We start from the raw sequence: 27,311 nt of genomic DNA on the forward strand, positions 1-27,311 counted from the left end.
TTGAAATTTTAGAAGGTTGAAACCCTATTTCTTGGTTTTCTGTGTCTATTTAGTTAGTAGAATTACATCACTTATAAAGGTCCAAGCAGATCTGTACCTGGATGTTCAGTGGGAATCACAATTTCTGTCGGATAGAAACATTTTGTGGTTCAATACATTTAATTTCATGAACTGATCAAAACCAAGAATTGCAGGGTTTCATAGGTTTGTACCTTTTTTGGTAAGAGAATGCAATAAGGTATCCAAAATATTTTGCAAAATTACGCACAGATTAGAAGCACGTGTTAAAGATACCAACTTTATTAGGGAGGGCCAATCCCAAAATAAAAATACAATCTAGGATCTGCCATCTCATAGAATAGTGACAGATTAAAGCTGCAGAAGAACATGAATTTCTACTGAAGAGAACACGCCCCAACATCTGTCCTCAGTTTCTTGGAAGCGAAATTCCGTAATTTTCAGTAAGACCACTGCTCTAATGATGCTCCATAAGCTAATGAAGAGAGGGGGGTATAAAGGTTGGCAGGCACTCACACATTTAGAGCCCTAAGTGTAATGTATAACCATGACTGATAAGGTTTGCTCTTTCCTCTCCCAGGTGGTCTGAGCACAAAACCCAGTTGACCTCCGTGGGTGATTTCTTAAATAGCATCCTTACTTGGATTATTTTTTATCAGGGGCTATGACTCTATATCGCTGACTCTACCTAGTGGCAGCTATTGCATAGTCTCCTTGATCTAGTTGCTCTGAATCCTAGGAAGTCCTTAAAACCAGTTGCAGCCACAGCCCAGGAAATCCTGATGGTTTCCCTGAGGCAAAGGCATCCTCTGCAAAGAAGGGTTTCCTTTCCCCTGCTGCAGTTGCCCCAAACTTTCCCCAGGTGGCACTACCCTTCCCAGTCCTCTCCTCTCCTCTCTAAATCCTTCCCACAATTTGAATCCCAGTTCAGATCTTCCCTCCTCATTGTTTTTCACTCTTAGTGTGCTACCCACATTGATCTCCCATTGCCCTCAGTTGGCTGTACTACACAATCTGGATTACATATTGTTATACTTGAGTATATACTGGTTAGGGTCATTCACTACTGGTTTGTGTGTGTGTGTGAAGATTGGCCCTGAGCTAACATCTGTGCCAACCTTCCTCTATTTTATGTGGGATGCTGCCACAGCATGGCTTGACAAGTGGTGCTAGGTCTGCGCCTGGGATTTGAACCTGCAAACCCCAGGCCACTGAAGTGGAGCACACGAACTTAACCACTATGCCACCAGCCTTGGACCTAGGGTTATTCACTACTGTTTTTTTTGTATGTGTGTGTGTGTGTGTGTGTGTGTGTGTGTGTGTGTGAGGAAGATTGGCCCTGAGCTAAAGTCTGCCCATCTTCCTCTACTTTGTGTGTGAATCACCTCCACAGCATGGCTGATAAGCAGAGTAGGTCTGCCTCTGGAATCCGAACCTGTGAACCTGGGCTGCCGAAGTGGAGTGCATGGAACTTTAACCACTTGGCCACTGGGCCGGCCCCAACTACTGGTTTTTGATATGTAATTTTTGTTTACTAAACTATAAGCTCTTTGAAATAATTCACAGTGTAGTTTTGGGTGGAACAGAAGTAGTTGCTCAATTAATGGTTTTTGGCCATCTTGCTCATTGATTTTAAATCAATTTCTCCATTAACAAGTAAGTATGATTGCCACCTATGGACAGAAGTTTCTGTGAGGCATTATGGAATCACAAAGAGATACAATAGTGTCCCTATTCTCAAGGACACAGTAGGGTGTCAACTCAGAGAAGTGAACTAAATGGATACAAAAATTGATAGAAACACATGCAACACAGGGTAGGTATCAAATGGAAGCACAGATGACTTGTATTAGAAATTCAGAAGAACCTCAAAGCCCTGGGGTGGTGGGGAGGGTGGTCAGGAATGGCTTTGCAGTTAGGGTTGCCAGATTTAGCAAATAAAAATACAAGACTCTTAGTTGAGTTTTAATCCAAATATTGAATGGGGCATGCTAAAAATCATTCCTTGCTTTTCTGAAATTCAAATTTAACTGAATGTCCTGTATTTTATATGGCAACCAGAGCAAACGGACCTGGATAGTAAAGACTGAGTAGTGTTGGGGAAAGCAAGGAAGAGAGAAGGTATATTTATGATGTTAACCTGGAAATGGGGTTCTTAAGAGACCATATGGAAGGCTTTCATGGGTAGGGCAGTGAATTCACATAGGATTGATAACTCAATCCAAGGAGCATCATTCACTTTATGGTCTTTATGAATGGCATTCTCTGTGTCCAGGGGACGGCATTTTCACAGACTACACTACAATGGTGTTTTCAGGAGTTGTGTCCTGATAATAAATCTTCCTGGAGGGTCAATTTTGCTCCAAGATTTTGGGTAAGATGTTTTGAACTTTTCTTCATGTAAAAGGGTTGTGACTTAAAACATTATGTTTACATTAAAACAAACATGGATATATTTTATACGAGAATGTCAGAATATCATGAATTTTAAACATGTAAACTTAAATTCAAGCTTGACAGTTTAGTTTTGAGTCCACCCTTAGGAATATTTTTGTAGGAAAGTTGGAGAAGCACAGAAGTGGCCATGGGTTGGTTAGCTGTAAGTCTTGGTTTGCCTGCGCTGTTCTGGTTTAAGTCCATTAATAACATCCCCTTTCACTGTCGAAAGTTTGGCCATCACAATCATCCTAGCAATAGGAAACCGTCAAACATTTTGAAGCGAGGGTTACCTGATAGAAGCCTTCTTCGATTTATTTGGCCATTTTATGCAGGGAAGACCTGTCACTAGGAGACACATTGGAACAACTGAAGGAGGTGATATGATATGGCTCTGGAAAATGGTAGTGCAAAGGGAAAAAAAGGGAAGATGCAAGAGACTTTATGAAAGAAGAAGAATTAATAGGAACTAATAACTGAATTCGTAGCCAAGGGCAGAGGGAAGAGAGCGAGAGATCCTTGTGGATGCATGGTCAAGGGAAGCTTTCCAGAGAAAGCGTTGCTAAAACGGAGTCCAGTAGGACAAGTTGGTCTTGCAGAAAGTATGGCAGGAGTTGAGGTACTGAAATATATATAATTTGGATAAACTTTTTTATTAACAACAACAACAAAAATCCCAAGCAAATGTGAAGGCTATTAGAAACATGCTAATGAGATTTCACTACTGATATTTCATACTTTGAACTGACAATCATTGTTTTCATTGGCTTTGGGAAATCAGAATAGATTAATCTTTTCACCACACCCCGACACCAAGCAGAGCTGTATGCATGTTTGTAAGGACGTGGGAAGTGACAGGTAATTCCATATAATCTTTTTCATAGTTGGCTGAGTTTGCTATTAACTATTAATGTTTGCAACTAAGTGCATTTCTCTAGTGAATTCATTTAAAATTCAACCCGCATGATGGATAATGATTCTATAGCAATATCCTCTTAACCTAATGATGTGTGAACATTAATTGTTTTTCCATTCTTCCAAATGGCTACAATGAACTATGAATAATGGTAATAGCTGCTATTTGTTGAGCACAAATAATGTACCAGGCACGGGGCTAATGTATTTGCACACATTTTCTCATTTAATTGTCTCAACAATGTTATGAGAGAGGTGCTATAATTAGTTCAGATTTACAGATGACATCAAAAGACTCAGAGAAGTGGAGTAACTTGCCCAACGTGCGATAGATCAGGAAGTGAGGAGTTGAGTCTGAGTGTAGGTCTGCCTGATTCCATGTGCTTTGCTCTTGATGTTATCCACTGTCCCCATTTGCTCACGTGTGTTACACATACCTTCACTGTCTACATATTGTTTCTAACAAAAAAATAATGTGTATTATTATTGATTTTTAGAATAAAGAGTCCAAGACATTTTTCTCTTCCCTTTTTCCTTTGGCATTCGTTCTTTAATTAATTCCCACATGTGCGTTATCGACCACATGGCTATACGCAGGTATAAATGTTTATATAAAGAAAGTGTAACTTTTTTTTGGACTTGTGGATTTTACTTGGTGCATCGATGGCTGGAAAACTCAGGAAGAGTTTCTCAAAAGTTACTCAGTATGTATATTCTTATTATATGACTGAATATATCCTTACACATTCATATCACAGCTGAGAGGAAAATAGAGAAGGTGGTAATTATCTAGGTACTTTAGGAAAAAACAGTTTGCATCAGTTGTTTGAATATTTTAAGAATGACATGCTTTGGCAGGCAATTACCTGAATTTTCTCTATTTTTTTTCTCTTTTTCCTGTGTGTGTTAATCCGGGGAGTGTTTTTTTTCTTTGAGGAACAAAGAGTGGTTGAGGAGAACAATACAACTGGTACTAGAGATGTAATAATCAGATTAGATCTTGGGATAGATTAAAACAGCAGAGAGATTTTGTTTACTTGGCAAAATATGAAATAGACCCACATATATGTAATTATTTCCCCCATTCTTTTACATATGTATCATAAACTCTAAGCCCTTGGCTCAAACTTTCAGATACATCTCAATTTTATAGATAGTGTTTCAATAAGAAAATAATGTATATTATTCATAATGATCTGCCCCATTATTTTTGAAAGGTTCAAATAATTCAAAATAAGTGGTTTAAAAATTTTCAATTTTCTGCTTCACCTGGCTTGGGTGGGAATGAACATCCATAAGTGTTCTCAGACTTATCATTTTGTTGTTACTTGTTTTGGAATCAGTAGTATAAAAATACCTTCCGTTTATTCATTCTAGAAAAAATTTTATTTGATTCCACAGTTTTGGCTAATGTTGACTATAAAAAAGTAGTAATATGTACCAGGCTTCCTGTGAACATGTGAAAGACAGTAAGGAATGTTCTGGAAATGTCATTAATATACTACTTGAGGAGAAAATATCTCAGTCTCTGAATAGGTTACTCATCTCTGTCTCAACACAAAAGTATTCTTAATGACCACAATAACAGTCATTCAGACTACGGGACGGCTGACCATGGACTTGTGTTTGGGTGGCTCAGCTGAAGAGTGCCCAAGATCTGTTAGCACAGTCCCTCTCTTTTCTTTCTCATGTTTTCCCTGAGATCATTTTAGTCTAGGAGGGAGGTTTTCTTGGCAAGTTCTAAAGTACTCAACTTGGATTCAACCTAAATTTCTTCTTCTGAAAAGTCTTTGGGCAGAAAGTAAAGGACAAAATCAGATGACACACACAAGGCAGGATATAGGTCCCTTGTGCTTGATTTTATAGAAATTAGATTTGCATTGGTGTCTTAGAGATTTCACTGGAAAAATTTCTTTATTCGAAGCTACTAATTTATATAAACATTGACTAAATGCACCTCTTCCTTAGGAAAAAAAAAAAAACCCTATCATTTCCAGGTAGAAGCATCTTTAGGACCTGGCAAATTGGGGGCAATAGCTGTAGACCTTGTTGGCAGCCCTCATTTCTGGTGCCAGGATTTAAATGAACAGCAGAAAATGGGAGAAATGGGGTTCTTTACTGATTTGTTCCAAAAAGACCTGAGACTTACAACCACAATTGTTTATAAATTGGTAAACCCAGAGTTTTTCACTACTCTAACCCTATCCTCCACTCTCTTTTCCTCCCAGTTACCTCTTAGCTCTTTTTAGGGTGCCTTCTTTTCGTATGTCATCAATTAAGCTCCTGTTGCTCCTTTTAACTTAATCATACTGTGTGTTACTGTGTGTAAGGTGTTTGGTAGTTTAATTGCTTTTGACCTCTTGCCCAAGGTCAGATTATTTTCTAAAAATCACACCTGTCATCCCATTTAAAAGTACTTTTGGGAGCTCCATCATCGTGATTTTCTTCTTCAAAGAAGAAACAGACTAAAATGATTTTATTAAACCACGTGTATGCTGTATTGGCTTGAATTTGGACCTTAAAAATACTTTGCTTGATGAATATGTAATTGAAGACTCAACATTTAAGTGAGGAATAAATCTCAGATTTTTAAAGATCTATTTTAACCTCCTAGAAGATCACTCACATGAGGTAATGTTCGAGATATTTCTGTTATGATGACGTAATGCTAATTGGTTTAGTATAAAAATGGATTCAGACTACATTCATTCTACTCCTCTCTCTCCCCAAGAATTATGGTCTCCTGAGCTACCAGGGAGGTTTTAAAAGATTAATATTTTGACCAGCTAAAGCAGCATATTTTTTTTCTGCAGGAATAGATATCAAATCAAATAAAGGGACATTTAAGAAGGTCAAAGCTGTACAACCCATCATTGAGTTTTACAGGAACATATGAGGTTCTTAAATTTCAATTTAATTGATTCTTGGCAAAGCAATTGTGACAAGGAAAAGAAATTGGATGACATGAATCAGTCCTCGTGATCAAAATTGTAATAAGAGTGGTAAATTGTTATCACCTGGCTCCTCACCTCACTCTTGATTCCAGTTAAAGCTCTTGCTGAGTTTCAGGAGAGTTCCACTAAATCATGCAGGGTCTCGTCTTTTTTTTCTTTCCCCTGATGAAAGAAATTGTTACAGTCCTATGTGCAGACCAAACTACACTGTGGCTTCCAGGAGTAATGCAAGCACTTTATTCTGGTTACGTTTCAAGATGTTATCATCAAGCTAATTCAGGGCGTTGACGGATATTTTTCTCTTAAGTTCTCAGTGCTACCAGTAGTAGTAATAAGCCTAGGTTAAGACTTAAATGAGACAAAGCCAGGGTGAAAAAAATGGAGTCTGTTCATCTGCCTGAGTGGAGTTCTCAAGTAAGAAGGACTCTTCCCTTCCCTTCCCTGCAGTCTCCTGAGCTGCTCACAACGGTCATTAGAGGCTGTCATGATGTTCTCTGAACTGTGTCTCCAAAATGGCTGAATGTGGCACCCAAGTGATTTGAATCTCTCCCCATTACTCTTCAGTTTTTTGGCTGAACAGTAGAAAAATACTTTGCACACTTTTTTTTTTGGTGAGGAAGATTGGCCCTGAGCCAACATCTGTTGCCAATCTTCCTCTTTTTTTTTCCCCAAAGCCCCAGAACATAGTTGTATATGCTGGTTGCAAGTCCTTCTAGTTCTTCCATGTGGGATGCCACCACAGCATGGCTTAATGAGCAGTGTATAGGTCCGTGCCCAGGATCCCAACTGGTGAACCCTGGGCCACTGAAGCAGAACACGTGAATCCAGCCAGGGGGCCTGCCCCTACACTCATTCTTAATTCAGGAAAATGTCAGCAAATCACTTCCTATGCAGAATGATTATTGCATTTGTGAGGTCAATTTCTAGGATAAAAAAATGTTTGGTCACCAATGATAAGGATGCTAGTTTCCTTGTGCACTTTGTTGTAATGTGTGGCTTTTCTCCAGAAAATAAGCCCCAGATTCAGCTTCACATGCATTTTAGAATTAAGTCTGACTATGACTCATGTCTTTGCATTGAATAAAGTGGTATATGAGAATAAATATACAGTGAACTACTATGTTCTCGGGGAAAGCAGGAACTTTCAGGAATGGAAAATGCAAGACTTTTATCACAGTGCAAAAAAAAAAACCACACACCCCATAATATAAGATTCAGATGACTTTATGTCAGTTACTGGGCCAGTTGACTTCCCCTTGAATTGACCAGTGGTTTAGATACTGAGAATACAGACTTAATGAACTCAAAGGGAACCCTATCTATCATCACGCGATGGGCTTGTCTGTTTTCACATAATGGAACATGCTAATTTATATGGAACAGTGAGAAGAAACAGAGTCAGACTGAGCAGGGACTCTGCAGCAATTGGTACGACAAGCTCGATCAGTTGTAGCTTAACTTAATTCCTCTACAACCTGAAAATTTGCTAAAAGTTCAAAGCATATTTCTTGAGGAGTTTGGATGTAAATCTCTACTTCCTTGGAATGGTGTAAAGTTTCTACACATTTGAAGAGCTCTATATTGTTTTAGTTTTGAGTGTGTCTTACGAAATCCATACTACTTATAACAGTTACTAGGACCAACTGTGTATAAAAGAAGTATTTTAACTTGGTATTATTGCCAAATAATATTTATTAAGATTCCACCAAATAGAATCCTTATCTGGGTAGTATACAAACTGTACATACAGCAGTCTCCCTAAATATTTTTTTAGGAAATGAGTGGTATATAAATAATCAGCAGAAGAGGATAATTTCAGGCAAGAGCTACAAACACCTCACTTAAGAGCCAGCATTTTGTTGGCTTCCAAAAACCTAAGCAGAATTCCAGAGTCTCATTCAACGAAACTTTGAAAAATGCACAGTATGTTATATTTATTCAATAGTGCCCTAAAAGTTGGATTTTCAAAACACATTCATTAGAGTTTTGCTTTAGTCACCCATTCAAAAACTGTGCATTAAATGCTTATGTAACTGGTGTAATGAACAAAAACTCTACAGTCAGGTATTTTTTTCCCCTGAATAAAAACAAGTCCCGTAACTTTGCTAGTCATATGTAATTAATATGTCCTACAGTCACTTTGTGTCAAAGAGGATAGAATGAACAAATATATATTTGAAAAGTAGGAAATATAAATACGGTGAAGGCTTAGAACTACCTGATATGAATAAAAGGATTGCAGTGATGTTATTTTTGAGCATCTCTGGGAGCATGTGAGAGTAACGGAGCCTTCGAGATGCGACTGAGGCATCTTTGTGTTACAGCTTCCACAGTGCGCTTATTTTCAGCATCCATTTTCGAGGCAGCTAAATAGCGTGAAAGAAATCCTTCAGGTTAATCTAGATGTGCCATGAAATTGCTTTTTTGTTTTGGAAATCAAATGCTTCTGCGTCTAGCTTTGCCATGTGAGGACTCACTTTCTGAAACAGGATTCATCACATCATACACGAGAACTCTAATTAGTCTAATTTTCTGCGAGGAATGAAATGCAATATACAAAGCGAATAGGTAATGCGTCTGAAGCCTCTGAATTCCGGTCGGTTTATTGTCATCACCGTTACAAACAGGATTGAAGTATAAAAGACAACTTAGTCCAAGATAAGGTTTCTAAATTTTCTCTTTTTCATATAGTTTTTGTTTCTTCAGGGATTTTTGGAAATAAAAGCTCTTCTAAGAAATGGTAATTTTCAGCGGCATAAAAGTTTTGCAGGCTCATGTTATGACAAATGTAGTTTGTTAAATTATTATTCTCTCCATGCCAAAATATCTTTTTGCCTTTTGTTAATAATAAAGCAAATGGCTACGGAGAAGATAAAGAGATTGAAAACTGGGTTTTGATTTTCTTGAAATAAACAATTCCGTGCACAAAAATCCCAGATAGATTTGAAAAAGAGCTGTATGTTCCCTTGCAGGGAGATTCCACAAGACACAGAAACCATAAGATTCAAATAACACCTGAGAGGTCAGGAGAGTTTGTTCATACTTTGAGGAACCGTATTATGAAGGTTTTCAGTTTGTTTTGGTCATTCCATTTTGTTTTTCTACTTTTATGAAACCTGGTTGGCTTGGATTGCTGAGCACTATTTCTCAAAAGGACGTACTCTAAGTTCATCAATATAGGTATGTTTAGATTACTAGTAAGTTTGCCTTTTGTCTAAAGCAATTGGAATCACTAGCCATAGCATCTTGAAACTGGAAGGAACAGTAGAAAGCATCTGATGGTATTCTCATTTCATAACAGATGAAGAATCTAATAACCTTGACCTCTTTAAAGGCCTCTCCCCACTGTGAAGGTGGTAGCTGGTGGTGAGGGCAGAATGGAAAATGGAAATAGGAAAGGGAATGCAAGTGATGCAAGGCTTTAAAAAATCATTATCTTTCTTTGATATTTGACTCTTTCTCCTGTTTCTAAATCTGGTTGTACATTTTTGATGTTGGGTAGTATAAAGCAATTTATTTTGCATTATGACAGGGTTTTTCCCCCTTTCCTGAGACCTGGGAAGTCTTAAAGTCACCTCTTCCAGAGCACTTAGGAACAGCCTTTCAAAGTGGGTCACATATTTTAATCCCTCTTGGGAAGCAAATTCCTCTGCCTGTGAAGACTCGTGCCTCAGGTATGGGTACAAAGTTCTTGGGATGCATCCAGAATGTGGTACTTGTCGCTGCTTCTGCTGACCAAAGCAATATATGTATTCTCTGTCCTACTTCCAGAATTCCTCCATTTTCAAAATGTTCATGCAGAATGGCATTTCCCTTTTACTTTACAAAATTATGGAACGTGTGGAGATGCTTTCAAGTGAAACCATGCTCTTGGATAGTAGCACAGGTCTGAATGAATCCCATATTTCAGGTAGGAAAATGTTTAGTTGGTAATGAGATTATATGATCATCAAGGTCTTTTCAGAACTTTAGATTTTTTATTTTAAGACCTTGAGCAAGTCATTTAATCTCTCTGGACCTCTTTTCTCATTGATAGTTGGTATCTCCAAGCTCTGGAATTCTATGATTCTACAAATTTAGAAAATTTTCTCTTTAAATGGAGTAACTTTCCCATTACATCCAGATTCACCCTTTTGTTTTCTGCAGCAATGGCTTTATTTACCTACCTTGTTTTAAATTTTAAGGCATTACACTTGTAAAGAAAATGAAAAATTCCTCCTCATAGTTCTGCTTTGCAAATTGTTTCCTCTTTCTGAATATTGGTATTTCATAACAAATACTTATATGATAGACATAAAAAATTCTTATATATAATGTGCTTCATAAAGCAACCCATATTTTGCATTTCAAATTGTCAAACTATTTGGGCAAATTTAACTTCTCCACGTACTGCATGTAAGATCTATTTTGACTTTAATATATTTTTTCCCACTGTAAGGCAGAATAGGTGATGTGCAAAATATAAGCTTTATGGATGCCATCTGGAACTAGTTCTTGGTATGTGGAGGATTACATTTTGGCATAACTGGCTGAGTGGGATTGGAATAACCTATGCTTTTTATTTTATTTGTGGCAACAAATACTCTATGACTTGGTCATAAACATTCCCAGTAAAAAACTGAAGGCAAAAATGGAATCAAGGATTTGACCTGCACAGAGAAATATGAATTGGAGTCTGCCATAAGTGGCTGATGTTATTTAAAAAATCAGTTTGGTAATACCTAATACTTAAAGGCACAATGTTGGCTTTCCTTTATGTTCTATTTTCCCTAGATTTATTCAGCCTAAATATTATTCATAAAAAAGTGGACTTGTGGTTTGGAATATTGCTCACAATTTCAAAAAGTTTGCCAAGTAATAATAGGTGGACAGAGGATCTGTGTACTAGGATGTGGCGACAATTCAGAAATGTCCCCAACAGTTGTGACTCATGCCAACTCCGTAAGACTGGGTTCGTATCTCCCTAAAAACAGCAGTAAATCAAACAATGGTTTCCATTGCAAGGGGCTTTGATTTTCTCCTCTCAAAGACTCAGTCATTTTCCTGGTTTGTTTCACATAGGTTAGCGCTTATTCTGTACTGTTCTGTTTGCTGCTGTTTCTTCCCAATCATATATAAGTGTTTTGAGGGTGAGGGAGGTGTCTCATTTGATGTTTTCAGTATTTCTGCCACATGTAGGAGCACGTGTGGCAGTTAGTAGGTGTTCTATAAATGCTTTTCCATTGGTTACTGAGCAGGAGGGGGCTGTCCATCCGCTGCCCAAGCTACCTGCTGAATCTGTCAGTGCCCAGCTGGCTGCCCCACTGAGGCTAGGTATACAGAAGGGGTTAAGAACCCAGATGTTGGAACTAGACTGAGCTCAACTCTGCTCTCCACTAAGCTGACTGGCTTCATTTTATGCCAGACTGGGATTTCTGTGTGCTTTGAAGTTGCCTCCTTTTCTCGCTTATCTCCTAGCCCTTATCCCATAGCTGTAGCTATGTTAATAGTTTCAAAATGGTGCTAGTTAGTGGCACAACTATAATTGCTTGGTTCCTGGGCAAAATTTAAGAAAGCCTTCCCACCTCCATCCTTCATAAGGTCAACTTCACAACAGCAGGTAATCAACTCTCTCTAGACAAGAAGAAAAAACATGCAAGTGAGTGTTTCCTCTGCATTCATGTATACATTTGGTCGTTTTTGGCCAGATGCTGACTAAAGGTGAGTAACGAAAAGAACATGAACAGGAGCTGAAAACTTGTGCTCCAGCTCAGGCTCCATTCAACCCTACACAATTTATTAAACCTTCTGAACATGAGTTTATTTATCCACAAAGCGAGGATGGGATATTGTTGTAAGGATCGAATTAAATAATGTGTTGAGAAACTAAAGTGCTGTACTGATGTAAGATACTGTAAGTATAGATTAACCTTCTCCAAATTTACCTTTATTCAAGCGACTTTTTGAAGTTTTACTGGGATTGGCTATAGCAGTGCTGTGGCATCTTGCTTCTTATATTTCTGCAGGCTTCTTTTACTTTGTCCTTATCTCTTCAAATCACCAACCACAGTCAGAGCCCCTACTGTGTCCAAGGGAGACTGCACACATAGTGGTCAACCAAGTGGGCTCCAGGGTCAGACTGACTGGTTTCAAATCCTAGCCTTCCCACCTATGCACTACATATGACTTTATCTTCCTCCCCTTCTCACCTGTGAAAATGGGGATGATAATTATCTTTGGGAAGTGCTTGGCACAGTTGCAGTACTCAACACAGTAAGTACTCAATATCCGTTAGCCAACAGTATTATTACTGCCAGCCACAAAGGTGCTGTAGGGGAGAGAAAGGAAGTGAAACCTGGTGCTGATCTAGAAGAACTCAGAATAGTTCAGAATAGGTATAAGATAAAGAAATGTCTGTAGCAAAATAAATAAAAACAGTTGACACTGAGAAAGCTGGAGTGCAGCGGAGTGAGCCTAGATTAGAAACCCAGCTCTGCCCTGAAGATCTGTGACTTGGAGAAGCTCACTTAACTTTCCTTGGCTTCTTCTTTCCATTCTTGGTAAGTAGGGATGATGAAACCTGTTGCGGTGTTGCTGTAAAGATTAAATGAGAGAAGAGCATAGGGCCGTGTGACGTGTAAATGGCTCATGCGTAGTAGGGGAACAATAAATGACAGGGAAGAGGGTAACACGAAGCTTCTGCCCCAATTTACTGTTTGACAATAAACCTGTAAGAGTTCACAGGAAGGACGGGTCGAGGAAGCTGCATTCGAGGTTGGCCTGGAAAGCCTGCTACTGTCTATTTCAAGGGAGCAAACCCTTTCCCCAAAGCAATTCTGAGGGATCCTATTTAACTTCTTAGCTGACCATCCTCGCCCTGTGTATTCACCGTGCACTTCTAAAATTTATCGAAAGTGATAAGACACGTAGTTTTCTGGATAGAGTAACTTCACGGCTGTTTGGTATCTGTCAGGAGCAACATCTTCCCTCTGCAGTCAGTTTGAGTGGGTAGGCCTTCACTCTTTCAGCTCTGCCAGCAGGACACAAAGTCCAGGCTCCCCTCCCAAAATACATTTCTCTGCATTTCTTCTCTTGGGTAAGTTTTAATGCAGCTTGCTGCAATTCATAGCCAATAGACTCTAACAGTATGCACTGTTTTTTATAAGCATTTCAACAAGTGGAATCCAATTCTTTCAAAGCTGCTTAATTCAGTATTTCAATGTTAGACCTGAAAATAGAAAAAAATTTCATCCTAAATACTGAATTTCATTTTATTGGTTCTATGACTAAACTTTTTTTTTTAAGTCAAGTTTTTGGTTGACAGAGGAGATGCAATTCTTTTCTAACTTTGTGTCTTGGCTACGTATTTTAGAGCCGTGTTAGATTTTTTAAAGTAAGGAAATGTCTACATTTCCTTTAAAGCTGAACTCTCCTACCCAGTGCAATGTATGACCTCGTGAGGATTTAAATATAAATCTCCTCCTTTGTCATTATTCCACCTTTATGAGCAAGTAGGAGTGTACTTTATCGTCTGCATATAATGGCCTACAAATGTGATAAAATATTGAGTACTTTTACATGTAGATTGTTATTTTAACCAATAGCATCTAATATGGAAAAGGATTCTACTATACTTGTAAATGTAAGCACATATTTCTAGTAACATGCCCGCAGTTATATCATAAATATAATTCCTAGCTTATGTACCATACATTTACATAAATTGATATTTTGCAGGCAAAACAAAAATAGTTAAAATGCTCTTTTATCTTGGTGTCTGTTACCCTCACTGAAGCCTTTATAAAGTCAGATGCCAGAGGAATGCTAATTCGATTTCTCAGGATATCTTTATTAGTCTAGTAATTACATTCTGCTAACATCTTACAGACTTTTATTGATTTGCACCTAAAACACTATCGATTGAAAAGGTGTTACTTCCGCGAATGATGGGGAGATGAACACTAAACTGGAAGTATCCGTAACCTTTTCCCCACCAGAGTCATCTAAGGAATATGATGTTTGTTCTCTTTGGCTGTAGCGTCTTTGTTGTGCTTATCTCTTATTTATGGACGAATGGATGGAGAGGAGGAAGACTAAATCGATCCAGATAAGAAAGTACCTGGAGCTATCCTTGAAAGAAAAGATCTTGCTGAAGGAAGGGTGTTGAAAATGGAAGTAAGAGAGCAAGGGTGCTGGGTGGGGAGGGGACTGGAGAAGGAGGGAGGGGAGATGGCCACGTGATGTGGGATTTGGATGAAATTGACGGGTTAACAAGATTTTGAGAACGAGAGACTCTGTGTGTGTGCTGTGTTATGTGATATAATTCCCCCTCACATGCTCTTCAAGACACTTCAGTCTTACATTTTAATGCTTCTGGAATCAGTTTCGATTTCTGCTGAAAGTGACATTTTATGTTGATGAGCCTTAGTGAGTAGGCAGGAAGGGTCAGTTTTATTGAAGTTATATTTGTATTTGAAGTAGGATGAGATAGAATACGACATGAGAAATAAATGCAAGAGAAAGGTACTTTTAATTTTGGCATTACCCAGAATGCATTTGTCTTGGAGATATACAGTAGTGGCAGCTGTGTCACAAATATGATATCAGCCCTCCCTTTACCACAAAGAATTATTGAGTACTGATCACTTTCTAAATTCCAAGTAATTTCTAGTAGGTTTGTTATTACATGTAGAAATTCACAAAGTATAAGAATTTAGATGTTTAAATTATTATTTTTATTTAGTATTTTCATCATCTATTTAGGAGGTCAGAGAAGGAGATTAATACTTTTTATTGCAAAGTGCTTAATAATCAATTGCGTGCTTAATATTCAATTGCTTACTTAGAATTCTCTTGACAACCAAGAGATTTAGGTGATTTAGGTGGTGTTATTTTCCCCATTTCCTGAGACAATTGTGGTATAGAAATGATAATTTGCCCAAAGATTGTCAGCTAGTGAACAGTGGGGCAGGGTTCAAAATCACGTCCATCTCATACCCAGCCCACCTCCAAAGTGCTAGAGTTCTCTTCTCATCACAGTAACATTGCCTGACCTGAGCATTTTTTTGAGAGGGGTGAGGGGCTCAGAGTACTGCTTTTAATTTTCCTAGGATTTGGCAGTCTTTTGAGTTCTGTGACAGGTTGCTTTTTCTTATCACACACAGCTGTTCCGTTTTGTTTTCAACATTTGGAGGCAGCTTTAACCTAGGCTTTCTGCACACTTGAACATCTGGGCCTGGGTTTGTCTAAGGCGGGCTTGTACAGTTGCTCAGGTTGGCAGACGCAGGATAGAGAATGTCGACGTGGTGGCAGCAAGGGTGAACACGGAACCAGAAGAAAAAATTGTATCCAAGTTTTACCTCTGGCTTGTCAGCCCTCTCACATTGTCTATGTCTGTTTGCTGAGGCACCCCTGCTTTGCCCAGGAATTCTCTCAGCTTGGTGGCTGTCACCGGGGCCACCACTCACCACCCTTCTCTTAAAGAAGGTTGGATTAGGGAAAAGTTGAGTGGAGACTGTAATAAAAATTGGGTGGGTTGCTTCTCCTCAGCCAACGTTCATTTAGGAAGAGGAAGAATCTTCAATATCTACATAGGTCTGGTCAGGGGGGACCTAAGCACAACCCTTCAAAATGTCAGGCAGTTCTCTGGGGAATTTAATCAACACTTTATTTCGATTTTTATTATTTAGGAAGTATTTTTCAAAAAGCAAATGACTCAGTTTCCGACTGTGCTCCTTGCTTCCTCTTTAGTCATTGGAAATGCACGTGCACTGATATTTTCATGAATAAAACATCCAGTTATTATATCTAATGACAATTAAAAAATGCAACCCTTTGCAGTCATATAGAACTTGACAGATACTAATGACTTCACATTTTTCTCCTTGATTCTGAAAATGACCCTGATACGGACAAGGTAGCATCTCGCCATTTTACAGATGCTGAATTAGAGACGCAGAGAGGAAAAGCGACCTGACCAAGGTCAGTTGGTAAGAGAGTAAAGATGAGAACTCAGAGCCTCAGAATCCTCCTCCTGGGCCCTGGCCTCAGGCTGTCTGTCCTTGTGAGTCTACACTGCAGTTAGGGGAGGTCACTCACATTGGAGGGCCACTCTGCGTGGGTCCACTGCTCCACGTACCCCACTGGTCACCTATGTAAGGTGTAATCCAAATGGTTCCAGACTAGCAGCATCAGTACCACCTGGGCGCTTGTTAGAAATGCAAATTCATGGGTCCCATCCCAGATCCACAGAATTAGGACCTCTGGGAGTGGGATCTGCTGTTCCCAAGTGCTGCTGACGCTCAGTGAAGTCTGAGAAGCATTTAAACTAAAGGACACCCTGGCTGGATTGGCTGAAGGAGGAGATCAGTCAAATATTGAAATTTTGCAGTCTTGGGTGGACCTCGGTACTTCCTAATTGATGTTCTTAGTATATCATTATGTGCTGTCTTGTAACATTGCAGGGTAGTGTAATAAAGTTGTTAAAATAGTCAAGACTTTTCTATTTATAAATGACTATTATTGGTATCATTTTTTTTGAATGTACAAGTCTTGTTTTCTTCAAAAGACTAAATTCTCCAGGGGAGAGGACTATGTTTATATTCTCACAATACCTAGCACAGGCTTCAGAACACAGTAGGTGTTCGAATCTATTTTATGTTAGTTAATATTGTTAACTATTAATGACTTTAGACTGAAGGCAAATAAATGTTTGGGTGTGTCTTTCCCCACTTGTACATATGGGATTACAGGACAGTGGAGTAAGTGCTAAACTTTATTATATATGTCATTATAGTCATATCTAAAATATATTAAATACATATATTTATAAATATATATCTTTATTAGACTTGTGTTCTGGCCCTGGCTCTGAAGCTCACCACATGTATACCACAGAGTAACATGTGTACTCTGCCCATCTCATAAGGATTATATGAAGATTGAAAAGGATGGAGTGGGTGAATATTTTTGAAGAACTACAAGGTCCCAAATAGATTGTGCCATCTAATTTATCTTTTGAATATTTTTATATCTTCTATGTTTGTCTGCTCTTTTTTGTTTTTGACTATAAAAGGAAAAAGTAGGTCTGAAGCAGGATGAAAAGATGATTTTTTTTTAAAGTGACAGGAGTCTTGGATCAGGTAATCTGTGCATGAAAAGACTAGAGTTGACTCTGGTAATTTTTCATGTGTTTGAACAATGATTAGGAGAAGGATGCTAACTGGCACTTTTCAGATAAAGCTGAAGATTTAAACAACAGGTATTAGTGTTAGGAATAAAGACAAACCATGCAGTGGGAAAGACAGTTGTGTTCTGAAGGAGGGTTCCAGGGAGGCGGCAGGGACTCGGGCCTCAGTTCAACTGCCTGAGATTGTTCGTGCCTCCCTCTTGGAGCCTGGAAGCGAAGACAAGCGACATGGCGATGAGAGTCTCTGGTCTGTTTGGCAACAGTCAGTATATTATAGGTTGAGCCTCATCACATGAGATGGTTTCTATTCACTTGGAAGCCCAAACGGAAAGACTATTCTTAGGTTCCTGTGAGCAGTTCCCTTGAATGGAAATTAAACTTTATGGCTGTAGTTCATAGGAAAAAAAAAATCTGCCAAAAGAGGGAGCAGGATGCTAATAAAAATTTAAACTTTAAAATGCTCTCTTGGACAAGTATTTGTGGGACTAAGTTTAGATAAATGCCATCCATTTCTTTTTTATCTTGATGTAAAGACATACAACCAAAAGATTGACAGATTCGGATTACTGATGACCAATTGTCATACTAAGTACTTGTATTAATGGATGATGGACAAACTCTTACATCCCAAGTACAATTATTCCAGAAGAATAACTGCTGAATAAGCTCTTACAGTCATTGCTTTATGATTTTGGTTAAAAAAAAATCAGTTCCAGACAATATTATTTTTAATGTACTATACAAGAAGTGTAATTATCTATTTCTGTTCACAAAAACAAACTTTTGGAATCTTGCAATTTTTCAAGCATTAAATATTTTAATCTGGAGGTCAACAAGATTACAAATGAGAAAAAATGTAAAATTTTGGTTATGGTTTTATAGTATAATGTGTGGCTTATTAAGTACAATTCCTGGAGAAGCTATATTTCCAGAGACTAGCAAAATGATTGCTGAAATGCATTAATTAACCTTTACATTCTCATAAAAGTGTTTTGTGAGAAGAAATGTACACAAAATGTTATCTTTAATCATGCCTAATAAAAATGGGTTATATAAACACAGGTTTTACTACTGCAAATGTCTCCTTGATAAATGGCAGGACCTGATTCCCTTATTAAAAGATAATTAAAAAGGTTTCACAGGGGATCCAGAGCCTTCCCACACAGGATCCTGCCTGCCTGCTTTTGAGGTAATAAGATTAGAGTTTTGAAGTAATATCTAATGATTATATTAAATGTGGATGCCTGGGCTGGATATCTCTTAGTTCTAGATTTAAAAATAAAATATTTATATTAAATACCTAGGGTCTACAGAAGGAGTTAAGGATGCATTTGAAATGCTCTAACTAGGATGATACTGATAATCCTTCCTCTTAGTTAGGCCTTCAGAGAGACGTGGGTCCGTACATTACAGCCCCCAAGGTCTCAGAGCTCTCTTTCCTCAAAAGCCTAAATCATGGCAGTTATTTTAATGAGCCCTGTGTTACCTATTGAAACTAGTCATCGATCTGAAGGCACTTCCTCTTCAGTGTGGGTCTGTGTTGAGAAAGGATGAGACCATCAGGAGTGTTCAACAAAATGGCGGTATCCCTGGTTCGACCTCCATGGTGGGAACCTCTGATATGGAACAGATGGAAGAGTAGCCAGTATTGGTTAAAGGCTTGGAATCTGGAGCCAGAGGGCCTGGGCCCAAATTCTGGATCTAACTGTGTGACCTTGGGCAAGTCACTCCACCTCTCTGCATCTCAGTTTCCTCATCTGTAATAGTACCTACTTTTTAGGATTACTGGATGATTAATACAGTTAATATGTGCAAAGTGCTTAGTGCCTAGCAGGTTATATGTGCTAAATAAGGGTTAAGTCAATAAATAAAAGCCACTTCTTACAGACATTGTAATTGATGTCTATGCCAGAAAACTGATTCTTGAAGGAAAGCAATTATCACAGGACAATTGTTGGTTGAAGGAGCACTCAAAAAAAATTTTGGCTCAGTCTCTAAGGTCCTCAAGTTTAGATTTTTGTTATCTCCAAATGAGCTATACAGACATGCAGCCACAACAGACAGCTGTGATTAAACGTTTAAAACACACGACTTTTATACTTCGGTCCTAGCATGTTTTCTTTTTTAAAAATGTACCACAAGTTGCAAAAATGGAAAGTTCCCTAGCTTTTGAGGCCCTGAAATGAATAGTTAAAACAACACGAACAAAGAAATGGGTAACCTTGAGGCTTAATCCAGCCTCGTGTTGAATAACACCATATCCTATGAACTCTGTGGCCAATTTTACTCAGGACCAGGTTTTTAGTGCCCTATTTGGGAAATAGTAAATTTCTAATTTGAGATATTTCATGCATAGCATCATTTTTGCAGAATAGCATTTCCAGAAATGTGGTAATGTTTGCGTGGTCGAGAGGAAAGACATATTATATTTTTGATGATATCTCTTGAAGACCCATTTTTTTCCCTTTCGGTTGACTTTCTTAGGAAGTTAGTGTCGAATAGTGGAGGTCCTTTATTGGCTTAAGTAAGCAGAAAAGACATGCATACTCAGTTTTCAAATATACAATCATACGCAACAAATGATTTTCTCATGTCGTATCTGGGAAGAAATACTCTGTTACAATAATTTGGTAAGTAACAAGCATGGACTGTACTGAGAGACAATTTTAGTGCTGTTCAATCCTCTTTTAATTTCTTCGGTATGTGGAGTATTTGCAGTGAATTAGCTGTATGGTGAGTGGGATTGCAGACTTTTGCACGTTATTCCACAACTAAAAGGTTGTGAGTCAAACTTTTTGTTCTGCATATTGTTTTGTAAATAACAGTAAGCCAGCAATATTGACTTATCATCCTTCTCGACTCAACCACAAGCCACAGTCATTTTTTCTTACACACACACACACACACACAGAGCCAAACTCTTATTTTCCACATTTCTCTTGAAGGTCTTCTGCTGAGTCCTGCAATATGAATATATTTTTAAAATTCCAATTAAGAGAGTGATGGCACAGAACACATAACTCCCAAAGGAATAAAATCCCTAAGTGGATGAGTTTGAAAGTGAAATATTTTGCAAAGATTGCCGTGGATTTGAAAATATTAAGACGTAACACGAGGGCTTATTGTGGGAGGTACATGCATGTCACAGTTTTATATTTCTATAACTGATATGTCTACTGGTTGGAGGCAGCAGCATCTTGGAGCTTGGAAGGAATGCGGAATGTCTGGACTCAGTCAGACCAACTATATCAGAATTTGCATTTTAACGAAAACCACAGGTAATTCATATGCCCATTAAAGATTGAGGAACAGAGTCATTTGAAACTCTTAAATGTTTTAGAGATGGATTATAGTTACAGGAAATATAAGAGAAAAAGAATTGCACACCATTGCAAATATGAAAAATTCCACTTTTGATGATCCTAAAAATCAGTTTATGCTTGTTTTTTGGTAGCACTCCCTAGTATGGCATTGTATCTACCCGTTTGCCCTTCTAGCCTGCAAGCTCCCAGAAGGCGGACACCGACAGTCAGGTGTGTCTCCAACATCAAGCACATTTTAAATAAATGAATAAGTTAACAATGTTTTTGTTTAATTTATTCCTTTATTTAAACATTAAAACATTCTGTTCCTAAATAATTTTGCTATTACTACCGGCCATCTTCTACTCTTTATCTACTATGAACACCCAAAAGTAACATATGATATTATGATAACAATGTAATGAAACTAGAAAATAAAATCATAAGAAAATAATTAACTGGGGCCTACATCTACTTCCAGATTATGAAGTTCACTCATTTCATCTTGTCTCCTTGAAAAGGTGCACAAGCCCTTTTCATCCACTAGGACATTAAGCATGGCATTAACTTACTGAATAAGCAATTGACTGTTACAGATTAAGAAAAAACGTTTTATTAAATAGCTAGTATTTGAAACTGGGTTTAAATCAATCATCTTCTGCTTCAGAGAACTTGGTCGCCCTCTAGTGGGGTGAAAAATTAATGCAGGCTCCAAGGTTTTCCAATCGAGAGAACTACGAAAGAGAACAAGCCTCCATTCTGGAAACATCTGGGTCACCGGCTAATTTGGTATTCTCTTGTTGTCTGGCAAATTTCTTGAATTTTTAATATAAGGTCACAGATCCTGTGACAACAGAATAGGTGTATTTTTCCAAAACCAACGAGGAGATTGTGTGAGCTGGAGTTCAATAGCAGAAGCTTGGGGTGACCACACCCAAAGCAGGTAGCCACCTGCTCGGAGGCCAGCTTCCTGCAGCCTTGTGTGAGCAGGGAGCTAGCTACTGGGGCGGAGTGAGGGATATAGACAGTCCTAGTCAGTTGGAGTGAAAAACAATGGTGATTGAGAAATCAGGAATTTTCCTAAAGATGGTCTGGATTCAATGACAAAAACTTCAATTAAATATGTAATTGATTCATCTTCCATTTCATTTTAATTATACAGGTTGAACTTAAAATTCTGCTTGAAAGCAACTACGAGAGACTCACAGAATTAAGTAACTATTTTGATTCTAAATTGCAGGGAAGAAAACTATTTTATTGTGTGACTTGGCTTTATGGCACTCTGAGAGGACATTTCTTGACTCTGAGTAAAATGCATCCTCTTGCAGCATTTTCCTCCCTGAGAACCAGCTATCTGATGGAAGACATACTGTGCCAAATGATCAAACGCTTATTCCACAATCCATCCACTAATAATTTTTTAAAAAACCCCTGAAAGTAAGTAAAAGAGCTTTTAACACAACAAATAAAATCCTGCTAAAAATGTTAATGACTAAGGGCAGAGGCAATTGCTCTAACAATAAAAATACTCCCCTCCCCCTTAGAATAGAATAATTTACTACAAATCTGCAAGTCACATCACAAAACCAGTGTTAATTTTGACTAAACAAAGTTCTAGATTTTAATATTACAAGCTGTCCAATCTTATTTGTCATTTTTAAATATATTTTCTTTCAGAGAATTTTACAATGCATAGACAACTACCACCAGGTGTAGTAATTTATATCATCATACTAGCTACTTGCATTGGGCTACAAGGGGTCACATAATGCTTATTGCAGGCTCCACTTATGCATCTGGTAAGAACTATACATATAAGACTGAACGATAAGCTAATGCTGTTTCTCTTTCAATTTTATTCTGAAATCCTGACCAAATCTTTTTCTTTTCATTTCTAGTTATTTATATACCCACTTAGAAGGTGTCCACTTCATTAGAGAAGATAGTGGAGAATATTATATGCACCCAGTATAATCATGCAGAATACAATAATTGTTTAATGAGTCAGGAAAAAGCACCCGCTCTGCTGATTAATTGATTATGCCTTGCAACTGGAATGATTTCAAAATCCATTATTTTAATATTGCAGAGGTTGTGCTTCTTTTCATGATTTGCAAATGCTGCTTACTCATGGCAGAAAGGATCCTTGCCATTTGTCGTATTTGGGGTGGGATTTTTATTAATGGGATGATGGCTACCATTTCACCATTCGTGTTTCTGTGCAGAATTGAGACTGTATCAAGAATCAGCAATTGGAAGAACAGTTTAAAAAAATTTTTGTTAAAATTTTGTGCATAACCTATATTTACAGACATAACCTTACGGAATCCACGGTGAAGATCCTAACATCTCAATTATATATGTATATTTTCACCCATTGCAGCCACAAACAATTCTCTGCGGAGAATTTTCCAGCAATCTTTGGCGCACAAGCCCTTCCCTTAGCAAGCACCTAGACATATATCCGACTCACATGAACATGCATAACCCCAACAGGAACCGCACTATATTTGCTTTATAGCGTAAAACGAAGCACCACTAGAGAAAGGATTCTTTTTTGGGGCGAGGGGAGGTGGAGTAGGAGGAAGAAAAGTGAGTGCAACAAGGGTTAATCAAATGCAAGCTGGACCTTTTGAACAAATAGGGCCACTGAGTCATGAATAATAATAATAATGACTTGAAATAAAAACAATAATCCTGATGATGACGATGAGTTTGTAGCCGCCCTCCTCCAGCAGCAACCTCTCGGTGCGGGTGCAGAGGGCACAGCGACATCGCCCCCATCCCCCACGCTCAGAACCTTTCTGGACTTGCGGGTGAACCGCGAGTCGCGGGAAGCGAGGGTAGCTCGGGACACTGCGCAGAAACCTGTCTCGCGGGTTGCACCCGCGGGGCGAGCGCCCGGCCCGGGGGCGGGGAGCGCAGGGCGCGGCGCGGGGCTCTGCAGGGCTGGCCGCCTTCCACGCGCCGGCTCGCCACGTGCGCCCCCAACCGGCCAGTGGCATCGCGGCTGGGCCCCAGCTGGGAGGGGTGGGGCCGAGCCGCGCCTCGCTCGAGGGGCGAGGGTCCCTCCCGGAGAGCCCATCCAAGGGGTCTCCGTCCCGGGAAAGCGTAGAGAACAGAGTGTGGGGGGTGGGCTTCGGCTGGGGGCCAACAGCCTCCAGCTCCGCGGGCTGCGGGAGGGCGAAAAGAGAAACCCTTCCCCGCGCCCCTGGGAAGGGGTCACCTCTGCGGTGTCGCGGCCGGCTGGGGTGGGGCCGCGCCTTTGTGTAGCCGGGCGGGGCTCGAGCCAGCCTTTCTGCAGAGCCCCTCGCTTGGCTGGGAGGGGCTCGGCGTCGGGACTCGCAGCAACGCCTCGTGTCTGCGCAACATCAAGGGGTGCCCGGGCCTTTTTGGGCTGCGGGGCTGGAAAAAGGGGCGCTAGGACTGCTGACCGCTCAGCGGCCCCTCCCCAGCCCCCTTTCCTCGCCAAGTCTCGGGGAGGGTGGGGCAGGGCGGAACTGTCCAGAGCGAGCCCTTTTCTCTGCTTTTTCCCTTCTCTGCATCCGGCACCGGATCCCGGGGGCGGGGTGTTTCCAGGCGCCGCGGGACCTCGGGCCCCTCCCTGCCTGCCCACCTCGGGGCCACCGAGCGCCGGACTTTGGGGCACTGAGGCGCAAGACCGGTTGGGGATGGAGGCCCTGGATCCGGAATCTCATTTGGTCTCTCTGGGTCTCGACTGTCTCTCCGGTAGAGGCGAACCCATGAAAACTGCAAATATTTGGCCCTGACCTACGAAACGGATATTTCACGTAGCTCAATTTAAGACCTTGACCTCTTTTGTATCTCTATTATTATATATACACGTATCCGGGTTCCAGAAGCTTTTTCTCAAACGAGTTCATAGAAGCCTTTACCTGTGTCCATGTCTAATCACTCTATGCAATGTGGTTTGGAAAAGAAAAACGTTAGCCCACTTTAACCCCCGCTGTCTGTAAAACAGAACAATGAGGCCAGGGTGGGCAAGGCGGGGGCGATGGTCAGGTCGCACTCAGTAGCTGAGCCTGGGAGTCAGGAGCGCAAAGCGCGGGGCGTGGCGCTGCCGTCCCCCCAGGGCTGGGCTCCTGGGTGTCGCGCTGCGCTCCCCACCCGGCCCCCTTTCGGCTGAGGATGCCGCACCCGGCTGGGGGAAGGGTGAGGGCGCCGGCGCGGCTCCGCACAGGGTGGGGCCGTCCGCATTGTGCGCCCAGCGCTGCAGGTGCCTCCCCCCGGGACCGCTCGTCCTCACACAAAGAAACCCCACCCCAGCGCCTGCGAAACTGCCGCCCCTCCACCCCTCCCCGCCGTGCGCTTCCCCGCCCCTGCAGCTGCCCACCCGCGCCCTCCGTGCCCTCCGGACTTCCTCTCTCCTTCCCCTCCCTGTCCCTAACACAAAGGCATCTAGGTCCCCCCACCCTCGCCCAGCGCCCTTACCTCCCCGCCCCGCGCCCCAGGATTAGCGGTTTCTCCGACGAGACAATGCCATAAAATTTGCCCGGTTCCCCACCCGCCCTCCTCCCTCGTCTCCACCCATCTTTTAAGCAGCCTGGATGGGACCGCTTTGACTTTGCATTTTTCTTTTTCCTTTCTTCCACTCCCCATTCTCTTCCCCATTTCCTTTTTTTGTAAACTAGAGAAAATGAAGGACGTTACAAAGCACTTTCCAGACGGTCCCTTAACCCCATTAAAAGCAAAAGGTTAAGGTAACACCCTCCCCCCACGATTGAGTCCTAATTTTAAATATGGAAACAGAATAAATACCCTACCCACGGGAGGGCAACTTACCTGCTTCTACCTTTTAAAAGAAATTCTTAGCTATCAGATTTCCAAGGACTTCCTCTTTGCCCTCCCCAAACCCCCAGAGCTGCCTCCGTCCTCCGGGTTCCTGTGTTACCATTAACGTCTTTTTCCCTCTAAAATATCTCCAAATGCCTTCCAAGCTCTAAGAGAGAAGGTGAGAGGTGGGCTCCAGGTCGAGCCGAGGGAGAACGAGGCGCGATGCCTTACCCATTGCCGTTTTAGCCATTGTAGAGATGTGCAGATGCTGAGCGGCGGCGAAGGCGAAGGGTCCGGCTACAGCAGCGGAGAGAGCGAGAGAGAAGACTGCATAAGGCACTGAGTCTGCAGAGTGGGACCGTGCGAGAGAAAGAGCAAGAGGCAGGAGCCCATGAATAATTATCACTCAGAAGCTCAAGCAGATTGGCTCCCCAGGTCCCCTGACATGACTCCCGCAGAGTCAGAATCTCCAAGCATTAAATATTGATCGGCCAATGGTGCTGGAGTACAAAGTACCAGAATGCAGTTTGAAATGGAAATCAGTCCTTCCCTGGCAGCTCCCCCCGTTTTGGGGGCCTGATAGTACGGTCCAAGTAGAGTGGAGCCTTAGCCCAGAAGCCTCCTAGGAGCTAAGAACTGGGCTGTGCCTACCTGGGAGCCAGCAGGCTTGACTTTGTTCACACGTTTCATTGCACAAATAGACATAAAAAAGGAGAGGGGTTCAGAGGCCTGAGAAGTCTTCACCACGTGCTGACTGTTGGAAACATCTGTTTAAACGCTGTTTTCACTTGTTCGTGTTTTTTCTTTCACCTTTGGCCCTATCTTTGGTAGATTCTAGTCTCCCAGTATGACCCCATGTCTGGCTATGGTGGCAACTCAGAGCAGAACTGAATTATTGTCCTTTGTTTTCCAGCAGAGGTGGACTCAGATGTTTCTGGACTCCTGGGTATTTCTCAGCAGAGCAAGGCCTGATGTTTGCTACTCTTGGCTCAGAAAGAAGGGGCTGCCTGGGCTGCTTGGGAATAGGGACAAGTAGTCAGGGTCCACCTGGGGACCCCGTGGAAGAGGATGAGAGTTAGCCTCCTGTGCCTGTGCCCTGTCCGTCTGGTCATAGGGCAGAACCAGGTTGACTGGTTGGCTTGAGCACTGGGGGAGCCACAGCTGCTGGATGCCATGCTGCTCTGGAGATGTACGAGTCCATGGTTTGAAACCTCAGTGACCTTTCCAGGGCTCTAAGGAGAACCTTCTGTGATGAAGGCTTAGTGGAGATGAAAGGTGTGATCTGGAGCATGGTTTTTCTGAGATCCAGACACTCTCTTGGTAAAGGGCAAGGAAACATGTGGTCAAGTTTCAGCTTGAGCAGTGTGGTATCTGAGGATCTCTGAGACCAGGTGCAAAAAGTGACTTTTCATTACAAACAATGTATTCATTAATTTATTCCTACTCACTTAATGAATGCCGTTCATTAATTCATTCTTTCTCACTTGACTCACATAAATATTCATTGAGCATTTACCATGTGCCAAGCTCTGAAAATACAGCAGTGAGAAAGATTTTAGGACTTGTTCTCATGAAGCTTTTAATCGCTGTTAATTTAACACTTCTGTGACTTCCCTGAACTTTCCTCCAGTCTAGATTCATTCAGAAACTGTGGTTTTGGCATTTGAAAAATAGGCAAATAATCCCTAATTCCATTGTGTTTGAAAGCCGAAAGAATAGCACATT

At 40.7% G+C, this 27,311-nt stretch overlaps 1 protein-coding gene across 1 annotated transcript in view; it reads right to left on the reverse strand.

The window, feature by feature from the left end:
* The window catches only part of STMN2 (stathmin 2), a 52,211-nt gene extending 25,976 nt beyond the window's left edge, over nucleotides 1–26,235 (reverse strand). The window contains exon 1 of the mRNA XM_014853731.3: nucleotides 25,818–26,235. Within this exon, the coding sequence (XP_014709217.1) occupies nucleotides 25,818–25,836 (19 nt within the window). The 5' untranslated portion in view covers nucleotides 25,837–26,235. The remainder of the gene's footprint in view (nucleotides 1–25,817) is intronic.
* Nucleotides 26,236–27,311: the final 1,076 nt, after the last annotated feature.

Source organism: Equus asinus, chromosome 12 (assembly GCF_041296235.1).
Source record: "Equus asinus isolate D_3611 breed Donkey chromosome 12, EquAss-T2T_v2, whole genome shotgun sequence".
Lineage (NCBI taxonomy): Eukaryota > Metazoa > Chordata > Mammalia > Perissodactyla > Equidae > Equus > Equus asinus.